The sequence below is a fragment of the Puccinia triticina genome, chromosome 10A (assembly GCF_026914185.1).
Source record: "Puccinia triticina chromosome 10A, complete sequence".
In the NCBI taxonomy this organism is placed as follows: Eukaryota; Fungi; Basidiomycota; class Pucciniomycetes; order Pucciniales; family Pucciniaceae; genus Puccinia; species Puccinia triticina.
Window position 1 is genome coordinate 1,725,306 of NC_070567.1, and position 11,903 is coordinate 1,737,208.

The 11,903-nt window shown below is 47.5% G+C and overlaps 2 protein-coding genes across 2 annotated transcripts; both read left to right on the forward strand.

Annotated features, from left to right (window-relative positions):
* Positions 1 to 519: 519 nt before the first annotated feature.
* On the forward strand, positions 520 to 2,848 carry PtA15_10A195 (uncharacterized protein; the record flags this gene model as incomplete). The annotated part of the gene is made up of 2 exons (XM_053160347.1): positions 520 to 528; positions 2,684 to 2,848. The coding sequence occupies 2 exons, from the start codon at positions 520 to 522 to the stop codon at positions 2,846 to 2,848; spliced, it is 174 nt and encodes a 57-aa protein (XP_053024331.1).
* A 1,720-nt stretch (positions 2,849 to 4,568) lies between these two features.
* On the forward strand, positions 4,569 to 6,952 carry PtA15_10A196 (uncharacterized protein; the record flags this gene model as incomplete). Its single annotated transcript, XM_053160348.1, has 3 exons — positions 4,569 to 5,123; positions 5,208 to 5,530; positions 6,787 to 6,952. 3 exons carry the CDS (start codon positions 4,569 to 4,571, stop codon positions 6,950 to 6,952), a joined length of 1,044 nt encoding a protein of 347 aa, XP_053024332.1.
* Positions 6,953 to 11,903: the final 4,951 nt, after the last annotated feature.

Consider the following 11,903-nt stretch of genomic DNA (forward strand, 5'->3'; position numbering starts at 1 on the left):
GGTGCCGGTACATAGTTTGACCTGCTTGCCGAGGTCTTTGGCAAGCAAGGAACATTGTACTCACACGAGGGAACCTCCTGGGCCAGCGGAGCATCCGGTTCAAGCTCCGGTCCTGGAGCTGTATTCCAGCTGTTCTGGCCCGTGTCACAGATATCTTACCCCTGCCTACCCACTCCGGCAGGCTACTCGGTCAGGGATGCACAAAGGTTTATATGTGCACCCTGTTGTTTGAAGCTTGCCCAAGAGATTTTTGAAATCAAAAATCTTTCATTTTGATTTTGTTTTTGTTTCAAAATTGTTTTCAAATACTTTCAAAATAAAACTCAAATATTTGTTTATAAATGGGGTGTAAATGCCTTGGACTGACGGTCTGACCCCCAGCCCGTGCAGAGGCGCAAGCAAAAAGGGGCCGGGGTCAACCCCCTCTGGCCTGTTCCAAGCGGAAGGGGCCAGAGGGGGGCTGGTGACGGCTGCTCTCCAATCAGTGCAAATTCAACAGGGAAGGCCAGCTGTGGCGGAATGGACGTTGTTGACCCGCCCGCTATCTAACTTGACCGTTGACTTGACTTGAAGATTGAAGATTTCAAAACACCAAGGCTCCGTTTGGACGCCCCAATTTTGGTTATAAATTGCGCGACTTATAACCGGGGGGGGCTCGGGGTATAACACCTCATTTATATGTGTTTGGGCCGGCCATAAAATTCATTACTTGGTATGACGGGAAATTTATTCCCCCAGCCATTTCGGAAATAGAGGTCCTGACCTCTATTTCCGGATGATAAATGGCTATATGTACTGTCATCTAGAGGAGTACTACACAACCTCTCGATGACCGGTCAAATGGTCATCGAAGAGGGCACAACAACCTCTGGATGGCCAATTGGAGAGGCCATCCAGAGGACACAATGTTCCTCTCGATGACTGCTTGACCGGTCATCAAGAGGGACTCACCCTCTCAATGACTGCTTGACCAGTCATTGAGAGGGATTCTACACCCTCTCAATGACCGGACCAGTCATTGGGAGGGACTCTACACCCTCTCAATGACCCGACCAGTCATCGAGAGGGACTCTCCACCCTCTCGATAATGACCGGTTGACGGGTCATCAAAGAGGACTTCACCTCTCAATGACCCGACCAGTCATCGAGAGGGACTCTACACCCTCTTGATGACCGGTCAACCACTCATTGAGAGGGTGTAGAATCCTTCTCAATGACTGCTTGACCGGTCATTGAGAGGGTGTAGAGTCCCTCTCAATGACTGCTTGACCGGTCATCAAGAGAAACTCTACACCCTCTCAATATCCGGTCAACCAGTCATTGACAGGGTGAGTTCTCGATATCCGGTCAACCAGTCTTATCGAGAGGGATTCTACACTCATCAAGAGGGTGTAGAATCCCACTCGATGACTGCTTGACCGGTCATTGAGAGGGACTTTACACCCTCTCAATATCCGGTCAACCAGTCATCAAGAGGGTGTAGAATCCCTCTCGATGACTGCTTGACCGGTCATCAAGAACGACCGGATATCAGGGGGGTCTAGAGTCCCTCTTGATGACCGGTCAAGCAGTCATCGAGGGGGTGAGTCCCTCTCGATGACCGTTCAAATCAAGATGGTTGGCTGGATATTGAGTTGACCGGTCATTGAGAGGGTGTAGAGTCCCTCTCAATGACTGGTCGGGTCATCGAGAGGGTGTAGAGTCCCTCCCGACGACTGGTCCGGTCATCCAGAGGGTGTACATAGTGTCCCTCTCGATGACTGGTCGGGTCATTGAGAGGTGAAGTCCTCTTCGATGACCCGTCAACCGGTCATTGAGAGGGACTCATCCCTCTCTATTCATCACAAGGTGGTGGTGTGCTCTTCAATGAACGTTTGACTGGTCATTGAGAGGTGAAGTCCTCTTCGATGACCGGTTGAACGGTCATCAAGAGGGTGTCCTCTGGATGGCCTGTCAAACCGGCCATCCAGAAGCTGTTGATGTGTGCTCTTCGATGACTGGTTGACCGGTCATCAAGAGGCTGTGTCCATCCTCTTTGAGACCGGTTGACCGGTCATCAAGAGGGTGTGTAGTAAGTACTCCTCCAGCCTACATACATATATAGCTCTGCCTGCCTTGGTTTGCCAAACAGTCCTGTCATAAATGGACTCAAATGTATTCTGGAGTGGATGTCCAAACAGACATGTTATAAATCTGATGATTTTTTGATTGGGTTTATTACAGTTGGATTTCACATTGGGTGTTATGTATTCTATGCTGCAATTTATCATATCACACCGGGCGTCCAAACGGGGCCCAAAAGTTTCCCTTTGCTATGACCTCCTCTCGAAAAATACTCTAGATTGTATGTACCCGCGCACACCAATTTGGAACGCCTGCACAAACATGTTGTAAGGGAATGATGTACATATCGTCAGTACATATCCCAATTGCTTATCCGCAAACCAACAGTTGGATCACCAGTTGAGCCAATCTGTGACACATTTTAAGGTGGCTCGGGTCCTCCTCCATGAGTCGCGCACACACCGTTGGACTCATCATCAACAAGTCAGACGGCATCAATGCAGCGGGATTGGAAGCAAAAGTCCCACCACTCGGCTCCTCATCCAGCGCTCTTGGCGTGACCCGCGGCCTCCAGACCTTCAGCTAACTGGACTACACTCTCTCCCCATCCGCCAGCCAGGACCCGAGCAACACCCGGCGCAAGGAGCAGCAGCCTCTAGGAGTCCAAGGACAGTCAATCAACCGGTTTGTCTACGGCCAACTGCATATCAAGGACCGCCCCACTTCCCCAACCAGGATCTTTTCTGACGGATTGCAAAGACTCCCGCGGAAGTCAGGGGTTTAGCTGAGGGGAACAAAGGTTTGGTAGGAAGGAGTGAACGACATGCTGCCCGTCCTGGAAGGCGCTCTACACCACGGCTGCAAGAAAAGTTTCTTGAATCCAAGGTGTAACGTTTCTGGGTTAGAGCATGGTTTTTGAAACGTTTGGAGGTTAAAGTCTGGTTTAAGAAACGTTCCCTGTGCAGATCAGCCACCCGGGAACGTTTCACGCTTACAATGCGGTTTTGCAGAGGTTTTGAGGTTAACAAGCGGTTACGGAAACGTTTCACAGTTATTATGGGGTTCTGGAAACGTTTCACCCGCCTTCAACCATTCTGAGACGTTTCCCACAAACGTCTTCACTTCCCCAAACGTTCATTGCGCCAGAAAGCCGTAAGGTTTATTGGAAACGTTCCTCAAGCCGTAACCAAACGTTTGACATGTTCGAACGTTTCCTTGACCACTCTGAAACGACCCGGAAACCCTCCAGTGTGGGTGAACATTTCTATGAGGTTTCCAAATCGTTCCCCCAATGTGGAACTCCTAAAAGATCAGGAAAGAGCTGTGAGGGGAAATAGTCAACTACACTACTAATAATGTAGAAGAGGCTACAGGTGCTGGTGAGGCTGCCCTCTTGACCAATGCTGATGGAGAGAGGGTTACACTAAGAAAAAGAAAAGGGTGTGGCTGATGATTTTCTTTGACTTAGATGACTTTAACACTATGAGTTTGAGGTGTATCAATCCTACTGAGTGAGAGAGGAGAAGTGAGAAGGGGAGAAAAGCAGAAGCTCTTGGGGAGTCACTCTGAGATGTGAAATGAGATATATGCTGGGAGATATATTTCTATGGTGATGAAAGTTTATCTAAGTGTGATGTGTAAAGGTGCTACAGAGAGTATGGGGGGAGAGGTGCATACAAAGTGTAGTGGGTGAAAAGTGCATATAAGGGTGATGTTAAAAAGGTGCTACAGAGGGGATGTAGTAGAAAGTGCATATAAGGGTGATGTTTAAAAGGTGCTACAGAGGGGATGTAGTAGAAAGTGCATGATGGGGACACAACATCTAGAGGGGTGTTTATATATGTGAGAAGTACTACAGGGGGGTGATACATGATGAGCACATAGTAACAATATCTGAAGATGAGCAGTAATGATGGAGGTGCAATGACCAAGGAGTGTACATGAAAGGTAACTATGTAGAATATGAAATAATGATGAGCATTTGATAATAACTACAAGAGCTATGAAGGAATGTACTGCTGATATCATATGAAGAGGAAAATGAGTAATGCAGTTTATGTAAGATCTGCAGTCCTATGTAGCTATGATACTAATGAATGATGTATGTAATAATGCTAAGGATATGTATGAAGAAAATACCTGCCAAAACTATACATGCCAATAACTGCTGATCCATTTGGAAATCCTAGGTGAAATGAGTGGGTGACTAGGGGTAAAATGGGGTGTAGAATCTGAATATGAAGTAATAATGAAGTATTTATGAAGGGTTTAGGTGATATGAGGGTGATAGTATGAACAGGAACAGGGTTACCACACCGACCCAAAAGGGTCATTGTAACGTTTGCGCATACTGAAACATTTTGATAAACGTTTCTGCTCCGCCGCAGCCCCGATCAGCAATCACTGAACCGTCTGTGTTGTCATTGCCCGCGACCCTCCACCCACCACCATCACAGCCACCTGCCGCATCCGACTTCAACCACCTCCGCTGCCCGTTTCCCGAAATGCCCAATACAAATCCGGACATCGAAGAGTTAGACATGGAATCGTTGGATGTCGAAGGGGTAACCAGCCCTCCTGCTGGCCACCTGCTCCCGGCCGATTGGTCCTTGCGCGCAATATACGTCCGGCACAAACTCTACGCAAGAGTCCAGTACGCTGCCGACAGCCACAGAACCGCCAAAGAAGCCCCTACCTACAGGATGGTTGACACGGACTCATATCTGGCCCCATTCCAGCTCAGTGTTTCCCAATTGACGCAATTCGACTTCGCTTCATTCAAACGTTGGGTCATGCATCAGTCCATGCAACAGGCTGGGGCAAGCATGCCTCATCTGATCAACATTGTGTCCGTTTACGCCGACTTCATGGACATTTTAACTTGGAAATATGCCATCAATCAGTCGGCCAAGGTGCCCATGAAAGTACTCGACTCAAACAGGTTTAGCACGTTCCAGGCGGAACTTCTAGAAGCGCCGCCGAAGAACCAAGTCTGGATTTCCCTTGAGATGGATACAAAGGCAATCTCTCTCCAATCCAACACTTTCCTGACCTTAATAGTGAGTCTTTTTCTGTTTTCTGTTTATTACGAATGCTGACTAACCTATCCAACACCATCCCCCTCCCCCTCGTTCCTTCCCTAGTGCAACAGGGGCAGAGGCTTACCCGGTCTTGCGATCCGGACAGACCAACCCGCCAAATGTCATGAAGACACCAAATACACAAAGCCAACCAACAGACGCCGCATCTCCGCGTCTCCCGCCCCAGCCGCCCCAGCCGTCGCAGCCATCGCAGCCGTCGCAGCCGTCCCGGCGGATGAAGATATGTATTCTTGGCCACCCCACACTTACAAGAGCTGCGCGTCTCCTGCCCCGACCGTCCCTGGTGTTTCTGTTGCCGCAGCTCCAGCTCTCCCAGCCGCCTCTACCGCCCCAGCCGTCGCAGCCGTCCCGGCGGACGATGACATGTTTTCTTGGCCACCCCCACCAGGAAAAAAAAATAGTCACTTGATGGCAAGTGACATGATGCAGCTTTGGTTTCTGCTCCAGAGCTACTCCAGCGCTGCTCCAAGTCTGCTCCACCAGCACTTGTAGAGCTTGCAGGACTGCACCAGAGCACTCAATGTGGCACAGTCAGCTGATCCAAATTTTTTCCCAGGAACAGCTGATGCTCATCATAAGCTGAGCAGTAGGCATTGACTGAGCCTGGGCCAAAGCTGAGCATTGGCTGAGCCTGGGCCACAGCTGAGCATTGGATATTCCAAGCCTGAAACAAATACAAGTGTCAGCTGGACCAAGAATATTCCAAATCTGAGCATCAGCTTAGCCAACAATGGTCCAAAGCTGAGCATCATCTTGGAAAAGGCTTGTGCAGAGCTTAGGATCAGCTGGGACAATACTGTTCCAAAGATTAACACCAGCCGGGCCAAAATATTTCAAAAGCTGAGCATTGGCTGAGCCAATGCTGGTACAAAGCTGAGCATTGGCTGAGCCAAGGCTGTTCCAAAGCTGAGTATCAGATTTTTTGAGACTATTCAATAGATTAATATCACCTGAGCCAAGGCTGTTCCCCAGCTGAGCATCTGCTGAGCCAAGGCTGGTCCACAGCTGAGCATCAGCTGAGCCAAGGCTGGTCCACAGCTGACCATCAGCTGAGCCAAGGCTGGTCCACAGATGAGCATAAGCTGTTACAGGAGTGGTCAGACTCAGAATCTGAGCATTGGCTGGGCCGAGATTTATCCAAAGCTGAAAATCAGCTGAGCCAACACTGGTCCAAAGCTGAGCATTGGCTGGGCCAATGATAGTCCTAATCTGAGTCTAAGCTGAGCCATGACTGGAATAAAGCTGAAAATAAGCTGGGCCAGGACTGGTTCTGATCTGGGCAACAAAGCTGAGCATGAGCTGGGCACCAAAGCTGAGCATAAGCTGGGAGCTAAAGCTGAGTATCAGAAATGGGGATCAGTGGTGCCCAGCAAGAACTGAGGATCTCCTGTGGAAATTCTTAAACTGGTTAGATGGTGGGTAGATGGTGGGTAGATGATGGGTAGATGGTGGGTAGATGGTGGGTAGATGATGGGTAGATGGTGGGTAGATGGTGGGTAGCCCGCTGGAGCTGGCATGATGTCACTTGTCATCAAGTGACTATTTTTTTTTCCTGGTGCCCATACTTACAAGTCCCGCGCGTCTCCAGCACCGACCGTCCCTGCTGCGTCTGTCGCCCCAGCACTCCCAGCCGCGTCTACCCCCCCACCCATCCCCGCCGCGGCGGCAACCCCAGAGGTCCCAGCAACCCAAACGTTACCAGCCCTCAATGCCACTCCAGGCGCATCAACCGGCCAAGCCACCCCAGCCGTCCCTGCGGTGACTGCGGCCTCCGATATAACTATTGAGATGTTCCTAACCATTTGCCAGCTCCCCCCTAAGGACCCCAAGGTACTGGCAATCATCAACAAACACCGAATCTACCACTGGACGGCGTTCGAAGACGTGTCCCTTCAGAACTTACTCGACCTTGGCTTCTTGTGGGGCCCGGCTCGACAAATCATGAATGGTTCTAGACTTGCCAGAGAGCTTGTGGCCGACCCCGACGACTCTGTTACTCCCCCCCCCATCTCTTACTTTTGACTCACCCCTCACACCATTTTTTCTTGTACTCCTCCCCCCCCATGCCATCGTTATTCTCGCAGCAACCTGTCGTTCTTCTCATAGCAAGTAACTAGTTTCTTGTACTCCTCCCCCCACGCCGCCGTTATTCTCACAGCCACCCGTTGTTCTTCTCATGGCAAATACGTCCCTGTCGTTCTTCTCATAGCAAGTAACTAAGTACTGTTTTTGTTTCTTGAATATCACGCCAGCTGTTCCTATATCTTTCTTGTTGGTTCTCTCTGGCTCTATCTTGTCTTTCTCTGACGCAATAAAAAAATAGTTACTCGCAATAACAACACTGACACCAACATCCATTTGCACTCATAATGAGGGCAAATGGATGTTATGATAAAACCACAGAACATATTGAGATGAGATGAATGAAAATAATAGGTGGATGAAATTAAAGCAATTAATAGGTGGTAATGGTAAATATCATTGGCTCTCATTTTGCCACATATTAGGCAGCATGAACAGAAGCACCCCGACCAATTCAACCTCCCACCCAACTATGCAGACGACACCAAATGGAACTCAGAGCTTGACTCAATGATCACGCTTGCGCTGAAGGCCGACAAGCACAAGATTGTCAGCATGCTCCAAGATCACCTCCCCACAACTGGCAAACCGCCTGCTCCAGTCCCGCAGTTGTCCGACCTCGTCACCAGCGTATTCTCGGCGATGTTACCCCGCTACAAGGACTCCGATCCCGCTACCATACTCCAAGAGGTGAAGGCCCCTGCCAAAGCACGACTTGCTCACATGCGCCTAATCTTCAACCTCAATCAAATCGCCCGAAACGATCAAGGTGAGAAGCACACGTTTTGGAGTCAGCTTGACGCAGACCTCGCCCTCCAGATTGTCAAATCGCCAATGTACAGGTTTGGCTTTGCCCGGCTCATCCTTTGCAAGGATGCAGCCCTCTGGGATGGCAAAAAGACCGTTGACTGTGTCACCGCAGCTGACTGTGCTATGCCAACAGCCGCGGAGGTAGAAGAAGAAATTGCTGCCTACATCGGCAAGGAGGTGAAGACTTAGCAACCCTGGCGCTAGCCAATGCGGACAACTTTAGTGAAGCCTAGTTTTGGGTCCTATCTCATCCCTCCTTCCACCTTTTGACTAAGTAGCCCCACAGACCCTCCCTCCCATTTATCTCACTTGTATGCACCTCCCTGTTATGGTTGTTACCCTCACCCTTCCCTGTTATGATTGTTACCCTCAACCCCTGCAATTGAACCCAGATACTCAAGACCCTTAGTGTGTAAAGTAAAGCAACAGTCCAAATGTCTGCGCCCAGCAAATAATTCCGACCGCCCAGCAGGATAGCTGGGCATAATTTCAAACGTTTTGACCAACAATCGCGGGCGGGCGCTGAGTTTGATCAAACGTTTGATCAACTTTGGAAGTTCTGGAGAACGTTTTTCACCAGATAGGACGTTTGACCCAAGTTATCCAACTTTTCCATTTGAGTCCAAAACGTCTTGAAAACGTTGGTTTTTGGGTTCCAAAAGGTTTTGCTAACCTGCAACCAAATTCAATTGATTTGGGAACGTTTCAGGCAAACCAGGGAACGTTTTTTGCCGGGCAAACCGTTTTAACAACCGCCTGCCAACGTTGCCGGTTTTGAAAGCCGAATATTAACTGCATGGAAACTATTTCATGGAACTCTTGCAAAACTTCTCAAAGTGGTTTCCACGGGGGCCGGGACCCGACGTCCAATCTGGATTCAATTGAAAACTTTCTTGAGTGGTTTCAAATACCACTCAAAATAGTTTGGTTGCAGCCGTGGTGTACATCTTTCTTCAACCTTTCTGGCCAGTCACCAAACGCTATGTGCCGCTGTGTGAAGCCTGGCCTACTAAACAGTTTGCTATAAGTGGCTATGAAACTACCCGAGAGGATAGTTCGCCGAATGCTTGTTTAATAAACTTAGGATGTTTAAGATTTAGAGTTCTTGGTCACGATGATGATATAAATGTGGTTTATATTTTGAGTTTAGAGTTATAAGGGTCTTTGAATTCTCGGATAACAAAATATAATGTGAGGAAAACTATAACAAAGAATATCCCAATGGGAAAAGAAAGGAAGAAAGAGGGAAAGAGAACAACCGAGTGAAGTAACAAAACCAACAGAGTGACGAGATAAATGATGACATCATCGAAAAGATAAACCACGTCATAGCCAATGAAAATGATAACCGTTCAACGTTCGTTGGAGAAATCCCAATGCCAATCGAACTGAAAAGCAATCTAACAATATTCAGAGATTAATCAGCACGAATATCCCATTAATATTAGTCATACAATCCAACCTGGGCCGTTACAAAATAAGCCCGGCCTACTATCATCAAATGTTAATTAACCCTTTTCTTCTTACTTTTCTTATTTTGCAACTCTGCCAGACGGCGGAATTCTTCTATATATTTGTTAGCAGAAACAGGAATATGATTTTGAGAGACCCACGTGTCCTCCCCTGGAGTAGAATTTGACCAGGATATCAAATAATCAAACTTCCCTTTTGCCGCACTTCAAACATCAAGGACTGACCTTATTCTCGACCAATCCACAACCTGATCGTCGGTGTAATATTTGTTCTTTATACCTAAATCAGACAAACGGCCTTGCACCGTGTCTGGGCTTACATAACGCGTCAATAAGGAAATGTTGAATACCGGATGTAGCTTAGGATAATCCAAAGCTATATTCAACTGTACCGCATTTGGACCCACCATCTTAACCACCGTAAAAGGTCCGATGTACCTATAATCGAGCTTAGAGTTAATCCGCCTTGATTGGATGAACTTCCGTAGTAACAACACTTGATCCCCTTTGCAATAAATGGGCGCATCTCTCTTCCCTCGGTTGTAGTACTCTGCTTGTTTGATCCGCGCTTGGCACAAACAGTCCATCGCTGTTTCTTGAGTCACTTGTAAATCTACCAAAAAATCATCCAAACCTTTACGTCCAGTATTCTCAGTTAAGATATTAAACCGCGGATGAAACCCATAAGTAAAGAAAAACGGGGAAATCTTCAAACTGGCGGAGTCCGCATTATTTATGGAAAATTCCGCCATATCAAGGCACTTATCCCAATCGTCTTGATAATAAGAACAGAAATGCCGAAGATAGTCTTCCACTACCTGGTTCATCCTTTCAGTTTGCCCGTCCGTTTGAGGGTGATAAGCAGCCGACAAAGCCGACCTAATACCTAAAGACTTCATTAGCGCCTTCCAGAACTCACTAACAAATGTGCTACCCCTATCCGAAACAATTTTGTCCGGCAAACCGTGCAACCGGAATATATTCTTTTTAAATAAGCTCGCCAAAACTGCAGAGGATGAGGCCTCTTTACAAGGCATAAAATGCGTCAGCTTGCTCAAAGCCCCCCGACAACGGAAGCTTAACAATCAAGTCTATACCAATTACACTCCACGGCTTAGGGTCCGCCACAATTGGAACCAACTTTCCATCCGGGGCCCGCCACCTCGCCTTTACTCTCTGACAGGAGTCACAACTGTTGACATACTGAACCACCAAGCTTTTAACACCCGGCCAAGAGAAGGTCCGCGTTAATGTCGATAAAGTCCGTGCTATTCCCGGGTGGCCCACCGCCGGCGAATCATGATACATAATCATTCTTCTCGTGCGCAAAGAAGCGGGCACCAAAACCCTATAGTTGTGCCAATAAATGCCATCAATCAAACGAACATCCTTTTGCTCAACGTCGGCTGGCAAGTAAAATTTAGCAAAATAAGTCAATAGTTGTGGAGTTGGCCTTTGGAAAAATAAGTCGTGGGAAGTGATGGGAGAACTATCTATACCACCCGAAACAGCCCCACAGGAAACCATACTTCTGGTGATCAAATTTGCATCACCCGCAATCTTCCGTCCGTCACAAAAATCCTCCCGGCGGCTCGGGCCGTTGTAGGGACTCTTTTGGGACACTTAAATGTTTATTTGGTGAAAATATCCTCTGAGGGGGAAATAAATTGCTAATAGGTTGAAAGGCTATTACAACTTACGGGTGGTTTGAAAGACCTGCCCCTCTAATGGTACTATGCAAATAACTAAGAGTCTTGTAATCAATATTTATAAAGATGTGGCTGATTCCAAGATAGATCTTACTTTTGTATAGTAATCTCTATCAGACCTAGATTCCTCAAATCACTATTCTTGCAGATCTGTTACAACTTCTGATGCTGGAGGGATAATGTAATCCAGTGGGATCAATTATGTAAAATACAATTGTTGTTGATGTTGGGTTGTTGATGAGAAGGTTGGTAATGATCTCTTACTTAAGCAATCTCTTGATAAGGCACTTTAATCAATACTAGAGCTCCTGGTTGCTACTACACTACTACTACTTATTATAATTGTTGTTGATGAAGTTGGTAATAATCTCTTCCTTAACAATCTCTTGATAAGGCACTTTAATTACTACTAGAGCTCCTGACTACTACTACTACTACTGACTCAAACTTAACACTACCACTACCACTACCACTACCACTAAAATACCACTAAACTACCACTGTAACTAAACTAACCACTGTGACCAAACCTCTGTAGGCTGATGGGGAAAAGATCTGATGAGGGGGGGAAAGAGGCCTCCTTATATATTGAAGGGTGAGGGAATTTAGCTCCAGGGGAACTCCTTGTGAGGGCTATTTTCTGCAGGGGATATCAGTTGCACAGC